Source organism: Vanrija pseudolonga, chromosome 5 (genome assembly GCF_020906515.1).
Source record: "Vanrija pseudolonga chromosome 5, complete sequence".
NCBI lineage: Eukaryota > Fungi > Basidiomycota > Tremellomycetes > Trichosporonales > Trichosporonaceae > Vanrija > Vanrija pseudolonga.
In genome coordinates, this window is record NC_085853.1 from 673702 (window position 1) to 698308 (window position 24607).

The following is a 24607-nucleotide window of genomic DNA, read 5'->3' on the forward strand; positions in this document are numbered from 1 at the left end:
GAGAGAGTCTGGCGGCGCGACAACGGCCAGCCTGTCGCTTGTTGCAGTCTAGTCGCCATTCACTCAATTGCGCCAAACCTAACCCATTGCGCGCATCCACACCACTGCTGCTGTTGCTCGGTGTCGACGACGACGACGACAACGACGGCGAATCCACCACCACCGCACCACCGACAATCACGAGAGAGACGCGCACACCCACATACGCCCAGGCCACCATCCCCCCCGCCCCTTCCACAATGCCATCAACAATCGACTTTTCCCTCTCGTCCAAGTCGGCCAACATGAAGCGCAAGGTGGGCCCTCGTCGCGCCGACACCGCTAACAACCCCCAGCAATCATCAGTACGTGTCAAGCCTCAGCAACGCGACGCAGCAGCAGCTTCTTCAGCCTCGGGCTCAGTGTCCCATCTCGTCCCTCAATCTCACAATCACCACCACCACCCCCACCACCACCACAATCCCACCCCCCACAAGCCACTGACCAGCGCGCAGTCGCTCCTCGCGGCGCTCGGCAAGCCCGGGCAACGGGGTTACAACGCGCCGCCTAGCAGCTATGCGGCCCCAGCAGCGAGCTACACGCCGAGCATTGCCTCGAGCGACGAGTCGCACGAGACGTCCAACTTTTACCCCGACAGCAGCACGCGCGGCGCGCGCTCGGTGAGCAACAGCACGACGACGACCGCCGCAAGCATCTACGGCCGGGCAGCGAGCGTCGGCGCGCCAGTCGCCATCAGACGCCCAGACGACGTGTACCGCCTCGTGCGCGAGCGTCTCGCCGCCTGGTCGTATCTGATGCAGTGGTACAACGGGTGCGTGGGACGGATGCGGGAAGGCGGAGGCGGAGGAGGAGGCGCTGACGACCGATTCAGCGACTCGCCGTGGCTCAACACTGTCCACGTCTCGCGCACGGCGCTCGAGGCGACCCTCGGACCAAAGGTCCTCGACATGCGCGCGCGCCAGGAGTACGCGCTCGGCTTATCCCTCGCCGCGCTGTTTGACATCACGGGCGCGACCGACTATTTGCGCGCCGTGTCCAAGCTGCTCGATGAGTGGGAGCAGTGGGCTGAGACCGCCGCGAGTAAAGGAGTGGTTGTGGGGCCTATCGTGAGTGCTAGCGAGTGCTAAGCGACGAGCACTCACTCACACCCCGCAGAGAAACTTCTTCCGCCCACAACGCGCAAAGCCCCGCCCGAGTGTCGCGACCAACACTGCGACGGCAGAGGTGACGTTAGCGCCAGTCGACGCGCAGTCCGAGTCTTTCCTCGTGCTCGCGGTCATGGTGGGTGCTATAAGTTCTGTCCTCATCTGACCCATGCAGCCCTTCACGCCCGACTACTTCCAGGTACACGCGTCGACGTGCTCGATCATCCGCGACGTGTACAAGAAGGTGCTCGGCATGCTTCTCCCGCCGTCGCGCGGGCAGCGCCCGGCCGACCCAGGCGCCGGCACGCTCCTGCACCCGTCGACGCTGATCCTGGGCACTGCGCTCGACGGGAGCCAGGTCGAGGTCGCGAGCGACGCGGCCATCGTTGGCGGCGAGCTGCCCCACGACCGCACGCTCACGGGAGAGGGGCAGAAGCTTGCCCCGTCCGTCGTCGATCTGCTGGTCAAGGTCGACGCGCGCCTCAAAAAGCACTACGCCGCGCTGGTGCGCGACGGCGACGTGCTCGCGCGCAAGGTGCTCGACGAGGAGATGGAGCGCCTCACGGCGTCGCTCACGGGCGGCACGAGCTTGAGATACACGGTCGCGGCTGTCGAGGCAAAGTAGGGGACGATAGTGGACGAGACGAGGGGCGGGATACGACTAATCGACAGTACTAGTTATTACACGTTATGCTTGAGTGCTTCTAATGGATCGTGTGTTGTTGCAGGGGTGAGCGCGTGGGACTGTCACAGGGTTGGCGTCATGACCCGCCCAACGCCCAGCGCAATGCCATATGATGCATGATGCCCAGATTGGAAAGCATTACAAGAAGATACTAGTGGCCAGTTGGCCAACCCTTGAGCACAAGGCTCTCTATAAAATAAGGCGAGAACAGTGGAGACAACCATGCTCGTCGCACTCGTCGCGGTCGTCGCGGTCATCACCGCGCGTCACCGTCGCCACACCTCACCGACGCTCATAGCGCGCCACCTACTGCCGTTTAGTCGACGAGCTCAAGAGGGCGGTACACGGGGTCCCACATCTGGCTCTTAATGTACTCCTCGAGCGACACGTCGTGGTTGCCGTTGACAATGTCAATCGTCGTCTGGTCCGTGGCGTTGTTGTCCGCAACGGCCTGGCGACAGACGGCGGCGGCGACGACGACCGAGACGTTGCGGACCTCGGAAAGGTCGGGAAGGAGCGACGCTCCGGGGTCCTTGAGCGCAGGCGACAGCTGGGCGAGCGAGTGCACAGCGGCCATGAGCATCGAGGGCGAGATGGTCTTCGAGCGGGCGAGGATGGCACCGAGGGACAGGGCAGGGTAGACGAGCGCGTTGTTGGTCTGCGCAACAGTGTAGGTGCCGCCGTTGGGGAGCGGGACGGGGGCAAAGGGCGAGCCAGTGGCGACGAGCGCCTTGCCGTCGGTCCAGGCAAGAGCGTCCTCGGGGTCGACCTCGCAGAGGGCGGTGGGGTTGGACATGGGGAAGATGATGGGGCGCTCGACGTACTTGGCCATCTCGCGGACAATGTCCTCGTTGAAGGCACGCCTCGAGGTGGAGGTGCCGATCAGGACGGTGGGCTTGACGTTCTTGATCACGTCCATGAGGTACGCCGCGTGCTGCTCGGGGTTCTCGAGCTCCCAGTTGGCAATCTCAGCGTCGGGACGGGCGTAGCCCTGCTGGCTGTGGCGAAGGTTGTTGCCCATCGACTCGACGAGCAGACCGTTGCGGTCGACACACCAGAAGTGCTTGTTGGCCTCCTGTCTTGTCTTGCCGTCGAGGATCTCGAGGCCGTCACGGATCTGGTTGGCGATACCCATACCCGCGGAGCCAGCGCCGTAGATGACAATACGCTGGTCACCGAGCTTCTGGTTGGACACCTTGAGCGCCGCAAGGAGACCGGCGAGGGTGACGGCACCAGTGCCCTGGATGTCGTCGTTGAACATGGGGATCTTGTCCTTGTACTTCTCCATGAAGCGGTAGGCGTTGGTCATTCCAAAGTCCTCGAACTGGCGGGTTAGTGAACGTGCGAGCTTCAGACACTCACGTGAATGATGGCATTCGGGAAGATGTCGCGGCAGTTGGCGATGAACTTGTCGACAAAGTTGCTGATAATGTCAGCGACCGCGCCACAAACACTTGGCCGCGCCACTCACTCGTAGTTCTTGCCCCTAAGACGGGTACGCTTCCAGCCCATGTACAGGGGGTCGGCAAAGAGGGCGTGGTTGTCGGTACCGACGTCGAGGACGACCGGGAGGATGCGGTTGGGGTTGATACCGGCACCGAGGGTGTAGAGGGCAGCCTTGGAGGTGGAGATGCTGATGGGTCAGTAGCCACCTTGATGTTAAGCCACCCACGTAATACCACCAACACCTTGGTCGCCGATACCGAGGATAGCCTCGGCATCAGTCACAACAACAAGGTCAATGGCGTCCTTGCTGTCCTTGGAGTGGTACGCGACGTCGGCGGTACGGTTGACGTCCTGGAGGTGGGCCTCGAGCTGGGCGCGCATGCCCTCGTGGTTGGGGTACGAGATGAAGCAGCCGATGGGGCGGCGGAAGAGGTTGGAGTAGTTCTCGACGGCCTCGGCGGCGCCGGGGGTGTAGAGCACGCCAAGGAGCTCCTTGAGGTGGTCCTGCAGAAGACGGTAGAAGAGGACCTGGTTCTGGTCACGGAGCGAGGCGAGGAAGGCGTGCTTCAGGATGACGGTGGGCTGCTTGAGGAGCTGGTTGTAGGCGCGGAGGGCCTGCTTCTCGAGCGAGTGGACGTCATAGGGGAGGAAGCCCTCGAGGCCAAAGACCGCGCGCTCCTCGCGGGTGAAGCCAGCGCCCTTGTTGAGCTGCGGTGTGGGTTAGCGCGGGCAACACGGTAGGCCTCGCCGGTGGCCAACTTACTCTAGGAGTGTTGAGGAGCGACGAGCCGCGGAGGTTGGTGCGGATGGGGACGAGGTTCTTGTTGTCGGTGATGATTGTCCTCGAGGTGAGGCCGCGACGAGGAGCGTGGACGGGGCAGGTCTTGGGGAGCGCGGTGCGCACGTTTCTGCACGTGGGGCGGATCATGGCGCGGGGCTGCAGGAGCTGCTGCAGTGGTTAGTTGCTGTTATGTATTACGGTGGCGAGTGACGCCGACGCCGAGAGATGGAAGACGAGGAAGATGGGTGACTGTGATCTTGTGGCCTTCGTCGTTCCCCAAAAGCCAAACGCTGCAAGCAGCAGCTGACTTTTGACGGCGTCACCTGAAAATAGCGCGCGGTAAAGAGTGGGGGCGCGGCACTGGCGCCCAATGTCGTCACTCGCTGCCACCCACCACGGCCGTAATGATCAACGCGCGATACTCACCAGTTTGGAAGAGATAAGTGAAGAAGAGGATGCATGAGTCTCGCTAGCTATAAAATCTTGCACGCGACGGCTCCCCCCACTGTCCAGGATGCGCATGCACTGTACACTGCGCCGTGTTGGTCGGGAGAAACCGAAACGAGTGAGAGGGACATTTTTCGAATCTGCAGAGGGATTGTTGTGCTGAAATTCGATAAACGAGGTGTGGTGGGGGGGGGATTAGGTAGGGGAGGGGAGGCGGCAACGGCAGCAGCGGGATCCAGGCGGCCAACTAGACCAGTCTAATCCGCTCATAGCCTCGTCCACATGCAAAGTCTAATCGACCCCTAACCGCCGGCAAGGACTTGGTGCCTGGTGGCTACTCGTCGCCAGTCACCGCGGCCAGCATTCCCTGACATCGGTGAGTCTCGCACACGGCTCTCGCACCAGGGAACGGCAGGCCGAGATTCGATAAAGCATTGCATCGCAGCGGCACAGCCAACAGACAGTCACCAGCGACCAGCGACTCAAGTGAGGACACGCCCGCCGTCGTTGACGAGTACATGGCCAGTAATGTAGGATGCGTCGTCAGACTACGACGACGACGTTAGTTGAAAGGCACGGGTGGTCCGATCCATCGGCGCGGCGGCTCGGACACGTCCGACCCGGTCACTCACAGCAAGGTAGACAATGCTCGCGGCCATCTCTTCTGCCGCCACGACGCGCTTGAGCGCCGTATGGTGGTCCACCAGGCCCTGCCGCTCGTGGATCGTGTCGCGCGTCATGGCTGTGTACAGTCAGTGCGCGGCGCGCGCGTGCACGGTCGGCCTAAAACCAGACCCACCCGTCAGCACCATGCCCAGCGCCACGGCGTTCACGCGGGTGCCCTTATCGCCAAACTCGGACGCGGCCGAGCGCGTCAGGTGCGACACGGCCGCCTTGGACGTGTTGTACGCCGGCGTGAAGGGGAAGGCACGCTCGCCGGCAATCTGGCCAGCTTCAGTACATATTGCTTTCGTGTCTGCACGCACACTTGATACGTTGACAATCGACCCGGGGCGCTTCTCGGCCAGCAGCACGCGGATAACAGCCTGCATGCCTGTGCGAGCGTCAGTATCAGCAACGGCACACAACCCGCACCCTTCAGCGGCGCACCACATTGACGGCCTGCACCGCGTTCCACTGCTCCTCGGTGTAGTCGAGCACCGAGCCGGCCGACATGACTCCCGCAGCGTTGACCAGTACGTCCGGTGAGGCGCCGTAGGATGCCTTGGTTTGCGCGAGGGCCGTGCGCCACGTCGAGTCGGCACTGCGCGTGTGGCGTGGCACGTCGGCCGAAGTGTGAGCCTCTGCATCCATGACTCTACACCACCCACGTTACGCTCCCCTGCACAAACTCGACGCCGGTAGGCAGACCGGGCGCATTCAAATCGATGACGAGCACGCGCCCTCCGTGCTTGACGAACTGATCGACCATGGCGCGGCCGGTGAGAGGGTCGGCACGCCCACTACGTAGCATACTTACATGCCGCTTCCGCCACCTGTGATCTGGAGGGGGTTAGAATGGCAAGACTGGCGGCGCCCTCACGATTGCGATATTGCTTGCGAGGCGTCCAAGGTGTGACATGGTGGGTGGGTGTGGCGGAGTGGCGATGACACAATTCACTCAACAGCTCTGAACAACGCTCCAAAGCACCCACCTGTCCATGCAGCCCCGCTTTCTACAACCCCGCAGACGACCCCACAATTCATACGGGTCGCGGTGTCACGCTTAACGCGATCCCAAGAACTGGAACATGGCCGAAGTCCGCAGACGCGCCGGCATCTCCGGCCGTCGGCGATCACCACTCATCACACACCCCGCCGCGCCGAAGCAACAAACAACCGTTGGTGAAGCGGTTTACACACCGTTGGTGAAACGGTATCATGCGTCCTTGCCATTCAGAATGGACGCGGCAGGGGTTCGACTCCCTTACGGTGTATACAGATGCGTTACGAGAGCAGCGGGTCGCTTTTTCTGTTGGTTGGAAGTTGGTGGTGTCCTCGCACCAGGGTCGATTTTGGAACGGCGCCCGCCGTTCCCAGCCCGGCCGCAGGGCTCACCTCTGCACGTACGTTCGTTTACATGATTGCCCGTGTCGTGTGCACTGCACATGGAAGTCTGTGCGTCGGTCGCGGTCCGAGTGTGGCATGAGTGGGCCGACCAAGGGGTTCGTTCCAGCAGCGCGAGGGCGTTGCATGCCACTCCTGCCACTGCCACCTACATCGATTCCTATGTACAGAGGCACGCGGGGTTGCTCAGCGCTGTGCATGTCGACAGTCTTCAGTTGTAGGCCCTCTCATGATCATGCTTGCATCTGACATGGTGACCTTCCCTCTCCACATGCAATCTGACGTGCCCCACTCCCTCTCCTGCCTCCCACCGTCCTCCCTTCTTCCCCCATCCGAACCCCCCTCCACTCGTCCCCGTGTGGCTCGTCCACACCCCACGCAACGCCACCTCCATCCTCCTAGATAGTGTATCCCGCGTCGGCCATCAGAATGTGGCCCGTGACAAGGGACGACTCCTCCGACTGCCCTCGCGTCAGCGCCACCCCGCCACCCCTTCCGCCAACTCACAGCAAGGAACAGCGCGGCGTTGGCAATCTCCTGCGGCTCGCCCCAGCGGTTGAGCGCGGTGAGGTGGAGCACCGAGTTCATGAATGCCGTGCGGTCTGGGGGCGCTGTCATGCCTCCGCGTCAGCTTTACCCTCCACCCCTCCACCCACCCGTCCGGATCATGCTCGGCGCGATGGCGTTCACGCGGATGCCCTTCTCGCCGTACTCCTTCGCGGCGATCTTGGTCAAGTGCGAAATGGCCGCCTTGGAGACCCCGTACGCCGTCTTGGTCGGCAGGCCGTTCACGCCGGCGATACTGCTAATGTTGATAATGTTGCCGCCGCGCTTCTCCTCCAGCAACGCCCCGATGAGCACCTGCATCCCCTTCATCGGCGCCTTGAAGTTGATGTCGAACGTGCGGTCGAACCCCTCGTCCGTCTGCTCGTGCAGCAGCGCAGTGTACGTGATGCCTGCCGAGTTGACCAGCACGTCGGGCGTCGCGCCGAACGCTTTCCGCCCGGTCTCGAGCGCGCGGGTCCAGACGTTGGCGTCGCTAGCACGAGCGTTAGCGAGTGCTCTGAACCTTGGCTCCTCGGCGGTGCTCGACTGCTCGACCTCGACGTCCCTCGGGCCGAGGGTGCCGAGAAATCGCGGCGCGCCAAGCCCACCCAGCCCCGCGTACCGCTCCACAAGGCCGCCGGCCAACCCCCCACCCCCACACACCCACTCACGTCACGCTCGCAGCGAAGAACTCGACGCCGGGGGGGAACGCCGCGCCGTCCTTTGGCGCCGCGAGGTCGATAGCGACGACCTTGGCGCCGTGCGCCGCGAACGTTTCCGTGATGGAGCGGCCGCTGCGCGTGCGTCAGCTCGGCCGTATCCTCAGCGGCGCGACCCACATGCCGCTGCTGGCACCGGTGACGATAGCAATCTTTCCTTCGAGGCGGGCGGGCATTGTGTGTGTGTGTGGGTGTTTGTGGGGCCGCTGTTGGGGCCTCGCTCGCTCTACCCGTCTCCGGGTTATGTACTGCGCCGTCGTGCCCCCACTACACGCCCTCGGATGGGCTCGACCCGCGACGACCCTCCGGAACATCCTGAGCCGCTTGGCATTGCTGGATAATCTCGTCGTTGCGGTGGAGCACGCGTGCACCGATAATACGGCGGCGCAGGTGCCCGTCGTGCCCGGGAATTCGGCACGGCGCTTTCCTTTTCGTCGCTGGCCCGATTCTACGGCCTGCGATGGTTGTGGAAGTGCTCGTGACCTTGTACATGGCGAGCTGCGCGCTGCTCCTCTTCGCGCTCGTCTCGACCATTGCCCGCCGGGCTCTCCGCGCCACCCGCCGGATCTAGCCTGCCGAGAACCGAAACACGGCCGGGATATCAACCCACCGGCCATGTCCGTGTCGACTCACTCCCTCTCCAAACCGTTGTCCAACAATGCTCACATCTATATGCTATACTGTACTACGTAACCGTCACGTTCAACCTGATACCCATGCACGCCATCTCCGCGCACAGATACCTGAACACGTATGGCACGGCAATCACGTCCATCTTGCTCCGTGTCGCCGCAGACGTCAACGCGCTCTTGGCAGCGACGCCGACCGCGCCATTCTTGACCACGCCGTCGAGAGCACCAGGCTGCTCGGACCGTTCGCAGATACGGCAGTAGTTTCTTGGCTTGCCGTCGTTGGGGCCGACAGTGTCGTCAAAGCCGAGCGAGATGAGCGAGCCACATGACCGACACACGTGAGCAGTCGAGTAGTCGGAACAGTTCATGAGACGGTCTTGCAACAAGAATGATGTTCCGTGGGCGATAAGAGCATCACGCTCCATTTCACCGAAACGGATACCACCGGCACGCTTACGACCCTTGACGGGCTGACGCGTGAGCGGGTCGACCGGTCCGAGCGCACGGGCCTGGAACTTGTCGTTGACCATGTGACGCAGACGCTGGTAGTAGACGACACCAATGTAGATGTCGGCCCTCAGCTCCTCGCCAGTGATACCAGAGTACATTGGCTCGTTGCCGTGGTAGTTGTAGCCCGCAGCGCGGAGCTGCTCGCCAAAGTAGTCCTGGGGACGGTCCGCGTCCGAGAACTTGAACGGCGTAGCGTCCTGAGAGAAGCCGTGGAGGGCACCAGCCTTGCCGGCGAGCGACTCGACGAACATTCCGATTGTCATACGAGAGGGGAAAGCGTGGGGGTTGATGATGACGTCGGGCTGCATGCCGCTCTCGGTGAAGGGCATGTCGATGGCAGGGAACTTTTGCGACATGACACCCTTCTGTCCGTGACGAGACGAGAACTTGTCACCAATGGTAGGCGAACGAGGGATACGCAGCTTGATGTGGATCTTCTGCAGCTCCGAGTCGCCGGTGTCCGAGCCGAGAACACGGACCTCGTCGATGTAGGCAGTCTCGTCACCCTTGTACTTGTGGACCTTGGTGCGACCAGTGACATCATCGACGTAGGCACAAAGCGGGTCCCCAGCCTTGACCTTGGTGCCAATGCGGGGGAGGCCGTCAGTGTCGAGGAACTCGCGCCAGGTGTGGTCCTCCTTGACATCGCGACCAAGAGCAAAGTGGAGGGTAGGAGGGCCACGAGCAGAGCGGTTGACGTCCTTGAGGTCGAAGATGTCAGACTTGTAGACGGTACCGTAGCCAAAGCCGCGCTCGTGGGCCGACTTGTTCAGGATCATGGCGTCTTCCATGTCGTAACCCGTGTATGAGATGACAGCGACCACCGCGTTCATACCGTTGGGGAACGAGTCGAAACCGTAGTGCCTGTGCAGCTTGGGGCGGACAATCGGAGTCTGTCCGCTCTGGAGGCGGTACATCTTGTTGTCGGTACGGCGGTTGAGGGCAGTCGACGGTGTTCCCATGGACTGCTTGCCCATCTGGCACTGGCTGTGATGGGTGTCAGCAACGGTCACGGGTCAGAAGTCTCCACATACTACATGTTTCGTGGTGACTGGTTGAAGTCGGAGAAAGGAGTGAGGTTGGCAATGACTGAGAGCATCGACGTGGGGTCGAGCTCGACGTGCGTGGTGACGCCCTTCTCAATTTCCTCTGGGGTGACCGAGATATCCATGTAGACCTGCTCGAAGGTTCCGACGTGGTCGAGCTTGCCGTTGGAGAGGTAAGTGACAGGACGCATCATGCGGGAGCGCGAGCCGAAGAGGTAGAGACCGGGGTACTGGCCACCCTTGGTGACAGGGACATAGCCGACCTCGAGGTCAATGGGCACGCGCGCGTCACCCTCAGTCTTGAGCTTGCGCAGGAGATCAGCCAGCTGCTTGGCCTTGGTGGGCGTAGCCCAGCCGATAACGCGACCGTCGAGCTGGATAACAACAAACTTGGCACCGTCGATGGACGTGGCGAAGACCTGGGTCATGCCGTGAGCCGAAAGCAGGGTCGGGATCTCGGAAACGTTCAGAGTCGAGGTCACAATCTGGCAAGTGTGCGACAAGTGGTTGAGAAGACCACAGGGCGATCCGTCTGGCGTGTGGATAGGGCACAAGAAGCCCCACGACTCGGGGAGCAGCTTACGGACAGCAGTCGTCTTGAGCTCGGCGAAGAAGGCACCACGATGGATACAGCGGAAATGGGCGAGGTAACGGTAGTAGTTGAGCTTCTCGGCCACAATGGTGAAACCACTCGTCTGCTGCAGGTCAAGGCCGGTGGGCGAGACGAGGTTGCCGGTGGCGAGGAAGTAGGACATCTTGGCGCCAATGTCAAAGTTGACCTTGGCAAGGACCGAGGGGAAGTACTTTGCACTGGTAAACTCCTTGGCGCGGTTCTGGCGAAGATCCTGCTGGATCTGGGCACGAACGGCGAGCAGACACTCGTCGAAGCGCTCCTTGATGATCATGGCGTAGAGGAAACCGGGGAGCAGGACTTCGTGGTGTTGGGGCGAGTCTGGGTTGTCGGGGCACGACTGACCAGCGACCATCGAGTAGAGCTTGCGGAGCATGAAGAGCAGCATGCGGAACTTGTCGCGGGGGTTGGGGAGGTGGACGAGGATGACCTTGTTGAGCAGGAAGCTACCGACCTGGACGTTGGTCCAGTCGTCGGGGCAGTTCATGACGACGCGGAACTTGTCACCGAGGTAGTCGAGGCACTGGGTACCAGTGTTGAGGCCGAAAGTCTTTTGGCCACGGAGCAGCAGCTCGACACGGTCGGTCAAGAAGGTGTTCTCGTACTCGCCCTGGACGAGGCTCTCGAAAATCTCCTTGTCGCTGGCGTCGACGAGCGCCTTGAGGATGAGCACAAGGGGGATCATGTACTCGACCTTGCGCCAGGCGAAACGGATCGTGGCACCGCCGTTGGAGAGGTAGTGGAGCGTGTTGGTGCACGCCGACTGGTCGGGGCGGACACAGCGGATCTGACAACCGTACGGCGTGTAGCTGACACCACGCTTGGCGAACGACGGACGGTTGAGGTTGATCGGGTGGTGACGGCGGGGGAGAATGAGGTAGCGGACAATCTTCTCGTTACCGTTGACGATGAAGTAGCCGCCCCAGGACGACGACTCCTCGCCGTGGCGCACGAGCTCGGCAGCAGGCATGCCACGGATGTTGCAGCGGGCCGACTTGACCATGACGGGGAGGAGACCGCACTCGCGGACCTCCTCGTACTCGCGCGTGCTGCCCTCGTTGGTAGTCACCTTCCACTTGATAGTGACGGTGAGGCGGGAGCGGTAGGTCACGAGGCGTTCGCGGGCCTCGGTGGGGAAGATGCGGCGCTCAACAGCGAGCTTGTCGCGGTCGGAAACGAGCGGCTTGCCAAGAGCGACCTGGGCTATCCGGTCTTGAAGCTTCGTCAGCCCCACCTCCCTCCCATCGCATCACCATCACCCACAGGTAATTTTGTTGCCGAACGGCATGCCCTCGGAGGGCTTGCCGTCGAAGACGACCTTCTCGCCAATGTCATTGACGCCGAGCTGGAGGAGGCCCTCGGTTCCGTCGTCGCCACCCTCGGTGAGCGCGTCAAACGACTGGATGGCGGGGCGGACGAGCTCCTCGAGGCTCTCGAAATCCGGGCCCTCGTTTGACGGGTGTCGGAACTGGCGCTCGCGGGTAAGCGTCCCGAACGACGTGTGGTCCGGGTGCTTGGAGCTGGTCGCCTTGGAGGGCGAGAGGGGGTCGAAGGTTGCGACCATGGCGTGCAAGCACCGTTGGTGTTGGGTTCGAGGTGCAGTTGCAAGATTTGGACGTCTCCTTGGCTGAGCTGACCGATGGAGGGCAGGAAGGATTGACGCAAATGCGAAATTTAAAAGGGGGGCTCGATCAAGCGTCTCAACCTCCACTTTCAGGCACGCCACGCGGGGCAAGGTGTTCTGCCACTTTGAGTGCCACCCACGCTGTGTGCTCGTCTACTTGCACTCCGTCAATGACCGTCCATGCATAGTTGACACCTATTTTGAAGACCATGGTGGGATTTGGGAGGGTGGATCTTACTATTTTCTGAAATAGGAAGCTGGGGTATCTCTTCTTCGGTTTGCCAGGTGGTTAAGAATCCGAAGCTCGTGCTCGTTGGTACGGCACCCGCGGCAAGATACGAGGCGTGGTGCGCGATAGGGGGGTGGAGATGCGAGACTTAGTTAGAATACTTTGGAGCTAGTAAGAGTGACTTTGGCCTGCCTTTGGTTGTCATTTGTCGATCTGTGCCCTTGTGGGTGGGCAGGGAAACATCAGGTCGACAGGCGATGGATGTGATCACCCCTTCGTCTGACATCCAGCAGGCGCGGGTTATTCCAACTTCGAACGAGAGCAAGACACCCGAAGTCGAACGAGAACAGACACGCCACAACGGACTCGAACCGGTGACTTGCGGCAGTAACCCCTCCATGCGTACAATGATACAATGCAATCTAATCGTCCAGACTCAACGCACTCCTCTCGCTCCGACCAGTGGCCGGGTAGTACATGGACCACTCAAACTCTCCACCAGTACCAGCGCTGATAAATCGTCCAGGATTGAAGACGTGGCAGCCCTCATATGTCAACTCGTAGCGCTCATACTTGTCCGCGAGGACTAGAGCCGTAGGCATCGGGTATAGCCTCAGTGCGTGGTCAAACTCCCATAGTGTCGGCCTCACAGACTGAGGAAGGGGAGAGAGATGGGCCTGGTCCAAAACTGTCTGCACGAGCTGTCACGTCAGCGTGCCCAGTAGACATCCCACTCACGTATCGCTTCATGTCGGCCACCTCCTCGCCGCTCTTGACTCCAACCAGGTTTCGCAGAATGCGACCCATGAGATCTTCGCGGCAGATGACAATCTCTTGGCCAAAGTAGCGCAGGCGGCAGGGATTTGAGACGAATCGGGCGTTGGGGATGCGGGACAGGAGACGCTTGGAGAACACCGGAGGGAGCGCAGGGCGGGGAAGCGTTGAGGACGACCATGGGTCCAAGGGTCCGGGGACGAAGACAAAGTGCGACTGGTGCAGCAGGGGTAAGGACAGGAGCAAGTCTGTCAGGGCGTTGAAACCGTCTGGGATGTCAGAGACCGCGAACACTGCCAAAACTCACTCGTGTACGCTTTCAGTCCACCCTCGCCCTCCCAGCCACGCTGACAGAAGTCTCCACAAAACACAAACACCATGGGGCGGTACTCGGCTGCATCCGCGTAGCCTTCGAGTACGCGACGAAGAGCAACCAGTGTTCGCGGGTGGTCGAGCCAGACGTCCGAGAACACGACGAACGACACCTGGGTATTGGCGAGGACTGTTGGAAGGAACTTTTCCTCGTCCTTGAGGGAGATGGCACCACCGCCAAGGAAGTCGACATGGCCGTACAGCCCCCTGAGTAGTCAGCATCGATGCGGCCCGATGTAACCCACCTGGCAACATCTCTCTTCTCACTTGGCGGGTGGCCCATAGCCAGCACGCGAACATTGTCCTCGATGGTGTACTCGCCCTCGATGAGCACCATGCAGCCTTCGGTGAACAAGCCTTCACCCGGGACCTGGAGATGTCAGCGGCACGCAGGCGGGAGGACTCACCGCATCTTTCATGTCCAGCACTACTCTCCCGTCGCCGTCCTCGAGAGTCAGACGTCCCTCAGGATCCCGCGAGAGCATGCCAAACAGCAAGAAGAGTTGTCCCGCTCGTCCGAGCAAGTTGCAAGTCGACGTCAACTGTAACGGTCAGCTGGCTGGGGTCCTCGAGCATACCTTCAAGTAATTTGCACGGTCGTGGCCACCAACGGCCGGGGGAGTAAAGTTCTCGTTTCGCTGAACGACCTGGGAGGTAAGTCACGCAACATGTGAAGTGCCTCACCTCCTTGATGATACCCCATCGCTCGCGGAGATACGAGGACCGGCTAGCCGCCGTACCCGCAATGTCAGGTTTTGTCTTGGCCCTGTGGCAAGTCAGTCTCCCGAGCTCACGGACCTAGATATCAAGCTCACACGATGAAGCCTCCGCGAACAGCGTCAAAGTGAACGGCAGGCATGTCGAAGCTGTCCACCACGGAGAAGTGTGCGTTGACATTGACCTCTGAAGGGTCGATGGACTGAGAGTCGCCTGTCGTACCCAACTGCAGGATCTCATACGCGCGCTTCAGGCCAGGCAAAGAGACAATAGAGGTGGTGTCTGTAGGTCAATGGGTTGGCCTGGAGCCGCACCCACCTTCTCCCTTCAGATACTCGCGAGCCCAGAACTCGAGCGCGTCTATCCACCCATCTTGAGCGATTTCATTCTGTGGTGAAGACATTAGCGCTGCTCTGTCGTGATCCGAGCTGCGTACCTCGCGCAAGACGTGCTCGATGTAGTCGAGGGCCGGGGCCGATAGTGTTAGGGAGTATTTGGTAGAGAAGACCTATGGAGGTGAGTTGAAGTTCCCATCAGCTACACCTACCTTGACAATGGCCGCTCTCATGGACCGGACCATGATTGCGACAGTGTCTTGTTGTGAGTGCGAGTGCGAGATGAGATTGCTCGAACACCAACAAATCAATGAGTCACCTACCCAGTCGCGTCCAGTTCATTTCCACCTCCACTTGATCGACGCGTCGCGGAAATAGGCGCCCTGAAACCACGTGACGTGTTTGGCCCCATTTTGCAGGCCTAAAATGAAAAAGGCTCCGTGTCAAGGCTCTCACATGACGGCTGCAGGACGAGCCACCGATCAGTCTCGTCGTTCAACACGCCTTCCTTGTGCCATCATCAGCTCTCTCAAAGGGAATCACACACCACAATGGCGTTAAGGAAGCTCCAAAGTGGGTGCAGCGACATGGGCCACACGAGAGCGTAGCGCTGACCCACTCCAGCCGAGATCGATCGGACCCTCAAGGCCGTCGCTCAAGGTGTGGAGACGTTTGAGGCTACCTTCGACAAGCTCAACCATGCGTCCAACTCGACCCAGAAGGACAAGTTGGAAACGGATCTCAAGACCCAGATCAAGAAGCTCCAGCGCATGCGTGACCAGATCAAGGTCTGGCTCGGAAGCAGCGATATCAAGGACAAGAGCGCGCTGCTCGACAACCGCAAGTTGATAGAAACGGTGAGGCGGCGGGCGGTTGTGTGGAGGGAAGGGGGCGTGAGGCTAACAACACGCAGCAAATGGAACGTTTCAAAGCCTTGGAAAAGGAAATGAAGATGAAGGCCTTCTCCAAAGAAGGACTCATTGCCGCTGCCCGTTTGGATCCAGCAGAAAAAGCCAAGCGGGACATGGTCGACTGGATCGGCAACACGATCGACGAGCTGTCACGGCAAATCGAGCAGACCGAGGCCGAAGCAGAACAGCTTCAGGTCACGGGAAAGAAGAAGAAGGCTGCGGGCGACCGGTTGTCCGAGCTCGAGCAGCTGAACGAGCGTCGACAATGGCACATTGGACGTCTAGAGATTGTCCAGCGTGTCTTTGAGAACGGACAGATCAACGTCGACCAGGTCGAGTCCATCCAGGAGGACGTCAAGTACTTTGTCGAGGCCAACACCGAGGAGGACTTTGACTTTGATCTTGGCATTTACGACGAGCTCAACCTCCAGGAGGCCGAGGACGAGTACGGTGCCGCCGACTATGGTCACAATGCCGAGGACTCTTCCAACATTGACTCGGCATCCGTGGCCGACGAGTCGACAAAGACGCCATCAAAGGAAGAACGAAAGTCGTCCAAGGCGTCGTCTGTGCCTCCTGTGGATGACACTCCTCCCAGTCCTGTGCAGTCCAAGCGCGGGTCTACGAAGAGTGAGTCGCCACCGAGTCGCCACCGAGTTTCATGTCTAACATCATCGCAGAGACTGTCGCCGAGAAGGCAGCCGAAAAGGCCGAGGCCAAGGCGGCCAAGGCTGCTGCCGAGGCCCAGGCTGCCGCTGCGGCTACCGCCCCTCCTCCACAGACGACATCGGTGCCTACGCCCACCAAGCCTGCACCGCTGCCACCAATCCGTTACGCCGCTGCGGCTGCTGCCGCTGTTGGTGGAGCTGCGGCTGTTGCTCCCGCTGCGTCTACGCATGCCGAGTCTGTCGCCTCGTCCTACCTTTCAAAGGACTCGCCTCATGACGACGACCAGGGCTACGAGGGAGAGGAGGAGGAGGCTCACGAGGTTGCCTCGGTGCCCGAACAGCAGGCTTCCAACGTATGTTACTTGCCGAGTGCTGTACTGACATACAGGGCTACGCTCCACCACCACCCCCTGGCATCAGTGACTCGCCTTCGCCTCCTCCGCAGGACGGAGCCTCGGCGACGAACGGTCCTCTTGGCCAGCAGCAGCCCTACGCGCACGCCGAGTCTTCGCGTGCTGCCGCTGCAAGCTACAACTCTAGTCCCCGCAAGGAGCAGGGCGTTCTTGAGAACCTCATGCAGAGCTTTGGCGTCGCCAAGGACATGGGTGAGTTGTCGTGTCGTGTGCTGTGCTGACGGTCTTTGCAGCCGAGCGTCGTGCCAACGACCCCAACGGACTGCACGCTGCCCTGGACGTCAGCTTCCACAACGCGCCCACGCAGCTTGATGGCGAGCCGTGAGTTGACCTCACCCACTCGGGGCTGTTCACCCACTTGGGCCTTCACTGACAACCCCCAGCCCACGGTACTACCATCCTCAGAACCCAATCACGACACCTTCGTACTACCCGCAGGTGCGCCTGCCCGCGCTCGAGGAGAAGAGCATCTACCAGCGTCTGGACCTGGACCAGCTGTTCTACATCTTCTACTACATGACTGGAACATACGAGCAGTGAGTACCGACATCATGTCCAGCGGCTAACCCCAACCCAGGTGGCTGGCAGCACAGGAGCTCAAGCGCCAAAGCTGGCGTTTCCACAAGCAGTACCTGACATGGTTCCAGCGGGCACATAACCCTCAGGCCATTACCGAGGACTATGAGCAGGGTGGCTACTACTACTTTGACTGGGAGAACTCGTGGTGCCAGCGCCGCAAGAGCGATTTCAGGTTTGAATATCGCTGGCTCTCAGACCATTAGGATGGCTCTCAGACCATTAAAGTGTAGCTAGCAGCGAGATGCAACAGTAGCAGTTTAGTGGTGTAGGGGTCAGTGGTGCGAGAGGGTAGACACAGAGGTCGAGGATTCAGCTCGGCATCAAGCTCGAGTCTGGGATTCTTGCGTGAGCCAAATGAGGCAGCATGGCGAGTGCAGAACATGTTGCGTTGCATTGATCGTTTGTCTTGTCTGTCTGGTACCCCAGCCAACCAGCAAGTCACGGCAGTTCGTGCTGGCAGCAGAGAGCAAGCTCCCCGGACTTGAGCGAGCTCAAGTGGCTGGGACACCAGTGTCCCTCTAACCTCGCTCCGTTTCTCCTCCCCTTTGGTGCGTTGAAGGGTTGGCGAGTGCCCCAGAAGGACACATCGAGGTTGGGAGAAGTCGAAGTGGGTGCAACTTTCCGTCTTAACCAGGCTCGCAGCTCGCACTGACGCTCGTCCCTAATTGCTTCCGAAAGCCACGTGGCCTGTCGGAGTTCTGAGGCGTTTGGCTCGTGTGGCAGACAACTGTCGACCAAACGGCGGGACCAAATTGCGGGATCAAATGCAGTTTGGCTGGGAGTTGTTCTGCCTGGGTGCACTCGCAGACGGAGGGGCAGGCCCTCCTCACCCTCCCGCCCAGCCGTGGTCGTCGGCACCACTGTGGTCGTGCGTTTCGAGCTCGTCCAACCTGACCGTCTTCCTACCCATCAAAATCTGTGAGCATCAACGACACACCAGCATCCCGTCGACACTGTCACTGACTGAACGCTCCTCTCGCCGACGCCGACGCCGACTTGCTGCTTGATCGATTCGCCTGTCGCCTTCGCTACCACCTACTTCCCTTTCGTCCAACAGAAAAATGGTAGGTATCGATCGAGGAGGAAGGAACGGCACACGATGAGCAACGACGACGACGAGGAGGGACAGACGATGGAGGAGGGTGTGAGCGCTACGAGGAGAGCGCTGGGGAAGAAGACTGTCGTCGCGCTCGTCGTGTTGCCCGACCAACGAACACACAAACTTGTCCAACCACTAACCCAACCCAGGCTGAGTTCACTACCGGTGAGGAGGCTGCCGCCAAGAAGGCCGCTCGTTCCTTCAAGAAGTACACCTACCGTGGCGTCGAGCTCGACGACCTCCTTGACCTCTCCAACGAGGCCTTCATCGACGTGAGTCGTGGTGGCTGTGCGGCTGTGTCTGGCAACTGGCAAGTTTTACTGACACCCCGTCCAGCTCGTCCACGCCCGCGCTCGCCGCAGGTTCCAGCGCGGTCTTAAGTCGCGCCCCATGCGCCTCATCAAGAAGCTCCGCAAGGCCAAGAAGGAGGCCGGCCCCAACGAGAAGCCCGCCCTCATCAAGACCCACCTCCGTGACATGATCATCGTCCCCGAGATGATCGGCTCGGTTGTCGGTGTCTACGTGAGTGGGCTGTGGACTGCAGGCCTGAGCCAGCACTGACGCACCCTCCAGAACGGCAAGACCTTCACCACCGTCGAGGTCAAGCCCGAGATGACTGGCCACTACCTCGGCGAGTTCTCGATCACCTACAAGCCTGTTGGCCACGGCCGTGGTGCCAACATGGCCAACTCCCGCTTCGTCCCCCTCAAGTAAGCGGAAGACTGCTGCATGGGGTTGGGATTGTACGACGTAGGGATGCACATTTGCTCGTCAGCGAGGTGTCCCTAGGGGGTTTCTTCTCTGCAGGGGAGTCACAGACAGCCCATGAGATGAACAGATTAGACGAGTGTGTGGGTGCAGGTGCGGGTGCGGGTGCGGGCGCAGGTGCATGGTGCGAGGAAGAGCTGCAAGGCTTGGGACACGCTGGTGTGAGAGTGTGATGAGGAGTTGAGGAGTCTAGGTTGGACGAGGCTGGGAAGAGCAGGAAGACGAGACCGCAAGCAGGTGCAGCTGGTGCAAGTTTGCCCAGCTGGAGTGGCACGTCTGGGCCAGTGCCAGCGCCAGTGAGTGCCGGCACCACGGCCGTCCTACATCCCAAGCTCGCACGCTACTTGTCCATTGGCACGTTTCGTTCTTCACGCGTCGTCGTTGCGCACGAGCGTGTTCTCACCTCGACGCGACATGGACTGGCGACACACCTGCCGTCATGAGCAGCTCAATGTGAAGTCGCCAGGACTAATACGGCAAGATGACGAGTGGATTAGGTTCCGCACCCAGGTGGGCTAAATGGCCTTTCTGACCCCGTCTAATGGGCCGTGTAATGTCGCCCTGAGTGAGGCCGGCGACTATCACATGACCGACCGAGGCATTGGCCACAGTGGTCGAGTCAAGTAGACGCGGCGGCGGGGCGCAGCCAGTCCAAGGCGATCCTCCGATTCGAGGCGTCCGCAGCCACGCAGGGCGATCAGTAGCTGCGACTTGCTCCTGCTCGGTTCCCCTCGCCTCGCAATGTTCACACCCCCCGCGAGCGATCTGCAGCGGGGGCCTCGCATTCCAGTGACGGCGGGGTACGACGCGCTGCTGCCGCGGCTCGTGTTCGCAAGTCGAGAAGTCGCGGAAACGTCGAAACGCCCCTAGCCTGGGAAACGCGGAGCACTACGGCAGCGGCAGCGGCGGAACGGGGTCGCACTGCTCTCCTGCAGCTCCGGCTCTCGCTGATGTACTGCACCTCCGCTCTCGCTCGCTCGCTCGCGCCCTCGCTCCCTCCCTCGCGTCGCTGGTGTACCGTGCGTGCCGTAGGCTGCGTTTGTCTGGTTACGGGGTGTGGTTGAAACAACATGCCGGCCCCTGGCAGCATGCGCGTAAGCGCCATCTTGGGCTAGCTATTGTTGGCAGACGCACGTGCCGTGTGCCCGAGGATGGGTACCACGGTAGGCGAACGCCACGCCACGTCGAGTCGAGAACACGGTAGCAGTAGCAGGTACATGCACGAAGAAGAAGTGTACAACATTATGGGTGGGGTCTGGCGACGGCGCCGCTCCGATGCAGAGTAGGGTAGGGTGGTAAAGTGGTGGTCGTGGTGTTGGTGGCGCGAATTTGCGCGCGCACGCTCGTTGAGTGATGAGGGGCTCATATGCCAATGTTCCAGTGCCGCAGTGCCGATTTCCGTATGGCCTATAGCCAACTTCTAGAAAAGTCAGCAGGGGCCCAGCTGTGCACCGCCGCAGTCACTCACCTAGTCTACTACTTGCTTGACTTGCTCGTCCGCAGGAACCGTCGCAGACTGATCACACGAGACCAAAATGTGACGGCGCCGCTGCGCTTACGACTTGTGCCGGTGCGCTCGGTGGTGATATTTGCAGCGATGCCGCGGCCGACCCATGCCCAGAAGAGCGCAACGCGCTCGACGGACGGGGGCTCGCGGCGGCCAAACCAGATGATGCCTTCCTCGTTGTGCTTATTGTCGTCTTCGTCGTCGTCGTCGTACTCGGCCGACGAGACGATGCTGGGCGACGCTGCTGTGGAGAATGTATCTGGGTATGCTTCGTAGTGTTTGCCGAGGTAGGGGACGACATATCGCGGTGCGGTCGCGGCGGCACATCGCTCGAGCTGCAGGCTCGAGGGACGCCGCCTCAGCTGGCTAGTGGTGCCGGCGACATCTGGCGACGCTGTTCTTGGGCAGCGCTCGAGCGGGGCGGAATCGGCAAAGGCGGAGAAGTCGGCGGCGGAGAGGGTAGCGACGGAGTGTAGGTCTGATAGCATGCGGTGTGGGTGTGGGTGTGTGTGGGAGTAGTGGAGATGACAAAACGGCGGCCAGCAGGCTTTGTATGGATAGCTGTCGCGTTGAGTGAGCAGCGGTGGCGGCAGCGGCGATTGCAAGGGGCAGCAGGCCAGGGAAACAATCAAGGCTGGATGAGGGGCCAGACTTCTTCGAGCGGGGCGGCAAGCAAGGGGCTTGATTCCTTGCCTTGTTCGGTGTGTGCGCGTGACCGCTTTCTCTTTTGATCCCCGGAGTCGTGTTTGGGATGAATCTGTTCCGCGCGTACGCTAGCTGGGGTGGGAAGGTGCGACTGAAGGAAAGAAAGGAAGGAAGGAGAATGGCAAGAAGGAGAAGCAGCTATGTGTGCATGCGCAAGGAGCGTGTCCTTTGGAAGATCGGTACACGGCCTCGAGGTATGCAACGAACGGCAAAGAGGAGCTCCGACGGCGACGTAAACCTTGCGCGTACTTCTAGCTGGGGCTGTAGCCTGCCTGCCTTGCTGCTGCCCAGCAGCTGATGTGCATGTGTTCGAGGGTTATTGGAGCTCAAAGCTACAGCACCTGCACGAGGCCGCAGGAACAATTACAACCGGGGAGAGGCTAGTGGCGTAGTCGCCACCAACAAGGAAGGAGGAGCACCAGGAAAGGCCAGAACTGGGTGGAGCAATCGAGCCGCGAGGGAGCGAGCCAGCGCGCGGGCTCTGCGAATCCGCGACTCCGCGACTCCGCGACCGACCCCGCTTTTGCGTCGTACATAGACTTTGACGACGCACGTGAGAGCTTGGCGTCTGCGGCGAGGCGCGAGGCAGTACAACGTCGTGGTCTAGACCCAGAGGCAAGCTACGCTATGTGAAATCCGGCCCCCCGCGCCAGGCTTATCTGCAGGGCGCAGCAGGGGCAGCAGCGCACGGGCGAACATCAGCTGATGCGCAGTGGCGTGGAGTAGGACCCTGAGCAATATGAGGGGGCCCGAAAGGGGATCTCGGGAGTTCGGCGTTATGGGGGCGTGGCGCGGCCTAAGCTTCACCACCACGCGTAAGTGGAGCGCGGAATGTTGTCATCAGTGGCCGTAGTGCACGACGACCGTGGGAGCGAGACGGCGGCAGGTGGAGGCGCCTGAGGACGTTGGACGCGCCTGGCCTGTGGCCCAGCCACACGTACAGCGGCCTTGGTGTCGACCACCGCGAGCGATGCCGCGAACGCGTCCGTCCCGCAGACCTGATGCCGACGCCGTTCCCAGCCTATGCAGGAACCGCGGCGCGGCGCGGCTGCAGTAGTCGAGCCGTCGAGCCGTCGTCGGGACCGCCGACGTGCTCACAATGGCTTGCGGCACACGTTGCTGAAAGCAAGTCATGCGCGCCTGTCCAAAGCAGGACGGTCGGTCGGTCACCAGGCACAACTGGTCTTCGTCGAGATGGCTTGGCCAGTGACCCACGCTCTGCACTATGGAAGTCGTCTCCTGCTGCCACACTTGCCACAAGAGCAGGATGTTGGCGAGTTGGAGTTGGGTCGCTACCGCAGTCCTGCCTTTTGCCCCTCACTCCACCGGGACTGAACCCCATGCGGCCGTTGCTTCACTCGAGAATACGACATGCTGAATGTCGCGATGGCGACAAAGATGTCGTACCCCACTCACTCCACCTCAACCACGGCCACACCCACACCCACGAGCTGTCGGCGTAGACAAGGGGTGACGCGTGGAAGGAACAGTGCTCCCGAGAAGGACAACGCTGGCCAAATGGCCTGCGGTGCTTCAAGCTCAACCCTGCCAACTGTTCACGTCTCGGTACGCCCCCTATCCAATACCTCATCGCCGCTGCCCCGCCTGCTCGTACGCGGCGGGTGCCACAGCTCCACATCGAGCTGCCCTGCCGCCTCGCACGCGCGAGGTGCCTCGCCCCCGCCTCGTACATTGCTTGCATGGGCCAGATTGTGCCTGTTACACCTGCATAGCCAACAGCGTCATCGTGAGCACCGTTGGAGTCTCTACTTCTTCTCTTCAGCGGGGGGAGGGGGAGGAGGAATCTTGAAGTTCTGCGAGGTGTTAGTTTGGCCGTACCCCACACCAAGCATGGACTCACCTCGGGCGTCGAGTCAACACCCGAGCCGACCTGCTCCCAGGGCGATGCCGAGTCGGCAAAGTTACGGAACGCCTGGGTGAGCTGCAAGGGCTCGTAGACGACACGCTTCTTCTCCTCGTCGTAGCGGACCTCGGAGTAACCCTGACAGTTGTTAGCTACCGCAAACAGATTCGGTCAGCTGTCACTCACCGTCAGAGGGAAGTCTTTCCTCAGGGGGTGGCCCTCGAATCCTGCGTTCGCCGTTAGCTACGGCTTCCAAACCTGCTGCTCGATCCCGGCAATACTTACCGTAGTCGGTAAGGATACGACGAAGGTCGGGGTGGCCGGCGAAGAAGACACCGTACATGTCCCAGACCTCGCGCTCGTACCAGTTGGCACCCTCGAAGACGGCAGTTGCCGAGGGGACGGGCGAGACCTCGTCGGCGTACGTCTTGACACGAATGCGCGACTGGTGGGCGACCGAGAGGAGGTTGTAGACGACCTGCGCGGCATGTCAATAACATTCCATCGCACAAGCCAAGGCGCCAACGCGCTGTCCGAACCCACCTCGAAGCGCTTCTCGCGGGTGGGGTAGTCGACGGCAGTGATGTCCATAACCTGCTTGTACTGGGTCTGGGTGTGGTCACGAAGGAAGGTAAGGACGGGGACGACGGCCGCAGGGGGGATGTAGAGGGTGAGCTCGTCCTTGTAGACCGAGAACTGCTGGATGTACTTGGGCAGCAGGGTGGTCAAGTACTGTCCGAACTCGTGGAGCGGCTTGGAGGCATGGGCGCCAATCTTGGTCGCGGGGTTGATGCCAACCGACTCGGAGAAGGGAGGGGTGGAAGGCTGGGCTGCGAGGGGTTAGTCATTGTTGTGCGGGTGTGAATCGCAGTGGACGAGACTTGAGCTCGTCGACATTGACTGCGAGCAATCCGACACGACGTACCCGCACGGAGGACCGAGGCGGCGTGCAGCGAGCGGCCGACGGCGGGGCGCGCGGCGATGCGGGCGGATCCGCGGAGGACGGCGAGGGACCTGGAAGCCATGGTGGTGGGGTCTAGGTTGAGAGAAACGTTGGTCAAGGTGTCGTCGCTGTTGCTGCTGCTCGCTGCTGACCCTTTGCAACCGACGTATCGTGGTTGGCAGTCGGAGAGTCACTGCCTGGGCGGAGGCAACCGGCGGGTCAGAATGCCACACGGTGAAACGCCGACAGCTCGACAGCGTAGGTGGCTTCACCCAGGGCAAAGGCGTTCAATTACCCGAGTTTGTAATGCCTTGCTCCGGTTGTAATTAGGATGGCAGTAAGCCGGGTTTTGTAATTAGATGCCAGGCACCATTACAATTGTGGCAAGCCCCGCATTAGGAGCCATCACTCGGTCAACCTGGGCGCCGGCCAGTACCAAAGTGG

General features: G+C 60.9%; 9 protein-coding genes and 1 non-coding gene across 11 annotated transcripts; 4 read left to right on the top strand and 6 right to left on the bottom strand.

The window, feature by feature from the left end:
- Positions 1-127: 127 nt before the first annotated feature.
- LOC62_05G006952 (uncharacterized protein) lies at positions 128-1823 on the top strand. Its single transcript, XM_062773469.1, has 6 exons — positions 128-296; positions 336-344; positions 477-811; positions 872-1106; positions 1156-1281; positions 1321-1823. The coding sequence occupies exons 1-6, from the start codon at positions 240-242 to the stop codon at positions 1768-1770; spliced, it is 1212 nt and encodes a 403-aa protein (XP_062629453.1). The 5' UTR covers positions 128-239; the 3' UTR covers positions 1771-1823.
- A 111-nt stretch (positions 1824-1934) lies between these two features.
- On the bottom strand, positions 1935-4287 carry malS (putative NAD-dependent malic enzyme 3). Its single transcript, XM_062773470.1, has 5 exons — positions 4040-4287; positions 3503-3984; positions 3302-3463; positions 3193-3253; positions 1935-3154 (listed from the first exon to the last, which is right to left on the bottom strand). Exons 1-5 carry the CDS (start codon positions 4202-4204, stop codon positions 2147-2149), a joined length of 1878 nt encoding a protein of 625 aa, XP_062629454.1. The 5' UTR covers positions 4205-4287; the 3' UTR covers positions 1935-2146.
- Positions 4288-4986: 699 nt separating this feature from the next.
- On the bottom strand, positions 4987-8012 carry fabG_8 (3-oxoacyl-[acyl-carrier-protein] reductase FabG; the record flags this gene model as incomplete). Its single annotated transcript, XM_062773471.1, has 7 exons — positions 4987-5052; positions 5137-5246; positions 5304-5550; positions 7079-7173; positions 7228-7682; positions 7789-7911; positions 7957-8012. The coding sequence occupies 7 exons, from the start codon at positions 8010-8012 to the stop codon at positions 4987-4989; spliced, it is 1152 nt and encodes a 383-aa protein (XP_062629455.1).
- LOC62_05G006954 lies at positions 6364-6441 on the top strand. Its single transcript is given in 2 exon segments — positions 6364-6399; positions 6407-6441. It is a non-coding gene; the product is annotated as a tRNA-Gly (tRNA).
- Positions 8013-8486: 474 nt separating the features above from the next.
- On the bottom strand, positions 8487-12272 carry rpa2 (putative DNA-directed RNA polymerase I subunit RPA2). Its single transcript, XM_062773472.1, has 3 exons — positions 11919-12272; positions 10013-11867; positions 8487-9965 (listed from the first exon to the last, which is right to left on the bottom strand). Exons 1-3 carry the CDS (start codon positions 12217-12219, stop codon positions 8522-8524), a joined length of 3600 nt encoding a protein of 1199 aa, XP_062629456.1. The 5' UTR covers positions 12220-12272; the 3' UTR covers positions 8487-8521.
- Positions 12273-12925: 653 nt separating this feature from the next.
- On the bottom strand, positions 12926-14976 carry DPB2_1 (DNA polymerase epsilon subunit B). 2 transcript variants are annotated; one of them, XM_062773473.1, is made up of 11 exons: positions 14919-14976; positions 14808-14879; positions 14690-14759; positions 14470-14653; positions 14339-14420; positions 14233-14301; positions 14062-14196; positions 13900-14024; positions 13590-13861; positions 13247-13551; positions 12926-13209 (listed from the first exon to the last, which is right to left on the bottom strand). In XM_062773473.1, the coding sequence occupies exons 1-11, from the start codon at positions 14949-14951 to the stop codon at positions 12931-12933; spliced, it is 1626 nt and encodes a 541-aa protein (XP_062629457.1). In that variant the 5' UTR covers positions 14952-14976; the 3' UTR covers positions 12926-12930. The 2 variants fall into 2 exon arrangements, with proteins under 2 accessions (XP_062629457.1, XP_062629458.1); XM_062773474.1 differs by having other exon boundaries at positions 14690-14879.
- A 243-nt stretch (positions 14977-15219) lies between these two features.
- On the top strand, positions 15220-17533 carry not3 (General negative regulator of transcription subunit 3). The gene is made up of 8 exons (XM_062773475.1): positions 15220-15279; positions 15331-15563; positions 15620-16247; positions 16298-16638; positions 16674-16890; positions 16932-17019; positions 17082-17234; positions 17276-17533. Exons 1-8 carry the CDS (start codon positions 15258-15260, stop codon positions 17478-17480), a joined length of 1887 nt encoding a protein of 628 aa, XP_062629459.1. The 5' UTR covers positions 15220-15257; the 3' UTR covers positions 17481-17533.
- Positions 17534-18177: 644 nt separating this feature from the next.
- RPS15 (40S ribosomal protein S15) lies at positions 18178-19228 on the top strand. Its single transcript, XM_062773476.1, has 4 exons — positions 18178-18341; positions 18526-18648; positions 18713-18898; positions 18950-19228. Exons 1-4 carry the CDS (start codon positions 18339-18341, stop codon positions 19088-19090), a joined length of 453 nt encoding a protein of 150 aa, XP_062629460.1. The 5' UTR covers positions 18178-18338; the 3' UTR covers positions 19091-19228.
- A 1392-nt stretch (positions 19229-20620) lies between these two features.
- On the bottom strand, positions 20621-21139 carry LOC62_05G006960 (uncharacterized protein; the record flags this gene model as incomplete). Its single annotated transcript, XM_062773477.1, has 1 exon — positions 20621-21139. The coding sequence occupies one exon, from the start codon at positions 21137-21139 to the stop codon at positions 20621-20623; it is 519 nt and encodes a 172-aa protein (XP_062629461.1).
- A 1761-nt stretch (positions 21140-22900) lies between these two features.
- Positions 22901-24291, bottom strand: nuo-31 (NADH-ubiquinone oxidoreductase 30 subunit, mitochondrial). Its single transcript, XM_062773478.1, has 6 exons — positions 24146-24291; positions 23764-24050; positions 23506-23698; positions 23407-23447; positions 23218-23358; positions 22901-23170 (listed from the first exon to the last, which is right to left on the bottom strand). Exons 1-6 carry the CDS (start codon positions 24243-24245, stop codon positions 23123-23125), a joined length of 810 nt encoding a protein of 269 aa, XP_062629462.1. The 5' UTR covers positions 24246-24291; the 3' UTR covers positions 22901-23122.
- Between the last annotated feature and the right edge of the window lie 316 nt (positions 24292-24607).

Bases quoted from the DNA above. Each gene is read 5' to 3' on its own strand.
- LOC62_05G006952 (XM_062773469.1), top strand. From the start codon at position 240: ATGCCATCAACAATCGACTTTTCCCTCTCGTCCAAGTCGGCCAACATG. The intron at 812-871 runs GTGCGTGGGACG...CGACCGATTCAG, and splicing joins CTGATGCAGTGGTACAACGG to CGACTCGCCGTGGCTCAACA. The intron at 1,107-1,155 runs GTGAGTGCTAGC...CACACCCCGCAG, and splicing joins GAGTGGTTGTGGGGCCTATC to AGAAACTTCTTCCGCCCACA.
- malS (XM_062773470.1), bottom strand. From the start codon at position 4,204: ATGATCCGCCCCACGTGCAGAAACGTGCGCACCGCGCTCCCCAAGACC. The intron at 3,985-4,039 runs GTAAGTTGGCCA...CCCACACCGCAG, and splicing joins CGCTCCTCAACACTCCTAGA to CTCAACAAGGGCGCTGGCTT. The intron at 3,464-3,502 runs GTGGGTGGCTTA...CTGACCCATCAG, and splicing joins CAAGGTGTTGGTGGTATTAC to CATCTCCACCTCCAAGGCTG.
- rpa2 (XM_062773472.1), bottom strand. From the start codon at position 12,219: ATGGTCGCAACCTTCGACCCCCTCTCGCCCTCCAAGGCGACCAGCTCC. The intron at 11,868-11,918 runs GTGGGTGATGGT...CGAAGCTTCAAG, and splicing joins GTTCGGCAACAAAATTACCT to ACCGGATAGCCCAGGTCGCT. The intron at 9,966-10,012 runs GTATGTGGAGAC...CACCCATCACAG, and splicing joins CAGTCACCACGAAACATGTA to CCAGTGCCAGATGGGCAAGC.
- DPB2_1 (XM_062773474.1), bottom strand. From the start codon at position 14,951: ATGGTCCGGTCCATGAGAGCGGCCATTGTCAAG. The intron at 14,880-14,918 runs GTAGGTGTAGCT...TCACCTCCATAG, and splicing joins TGAGAGCGGCCATTGTCAAG to GTCTTCTCTACCAAATACTC. The intron at 13,552-13,589 runs GTGAGTTTTGGC...CTGACATCCCAG, and splicing joins TGGACTGAAAGCGTACACGA to ACGGTTTCAACGCCCTGACA.
- not3 (XM_062773475.1), top strand. From the start codon at position 15,258: ATGGCGTTAAGGAAGCTCCAAA. The intron at 16,639-16,673 runs GTATGTTACTTG...ACTGACATACAG, and splicing joins CCGAACAGCAGGCTTCCAAC to GGCTACGCTCCACCACCACC. The intron at 16,891-16,931 runs GTGAGTTGTCGT...CGGTCTTTGCAG, and splicing joins TGGCGTCGCCAAGGACATGG to CCGAGCGTCGTGCCAACGAC.
- RPS15 (XM_062773476.1), top strand. The intron at 18,649-18,712 runs GTGAGTCGTGGT...CACCCCGTCCAG, and splicing joins CCAACGAGGCCTTCATCGAC to CTCGTCCACGCCCGCGCTCG. The intron at 18,899-18,949 runs GTGAGTGGGCTG...CGCACCCTCCAG, and splicing joins GCTCGGTTGTCGGTGTCTAC to AACGGCAAGACCTTCACCAC.
- nuo-31 (XM_062773478.1), bottom strand. From the start codon at position 24,245: ATGGCTTCCAGGTCCCTCGCCGTCCTCCGCGGATCCGCCCGCATCGCC. The intron at 23,359-23,406 runs GTGAGTGACAGC...AACAACTGTCAG, and splicing joins GGAAAGACTTCCCTCTGACG to GGTTACTCCGAGGTCCGCTA. The intron at 23,171-23,217 runs GTGAGTCCATGC...AACACCTCGCAG, and splicing joins GTGTTGACTCGACGCCCGAG to AACTTCAAGATTCCTCCTCC.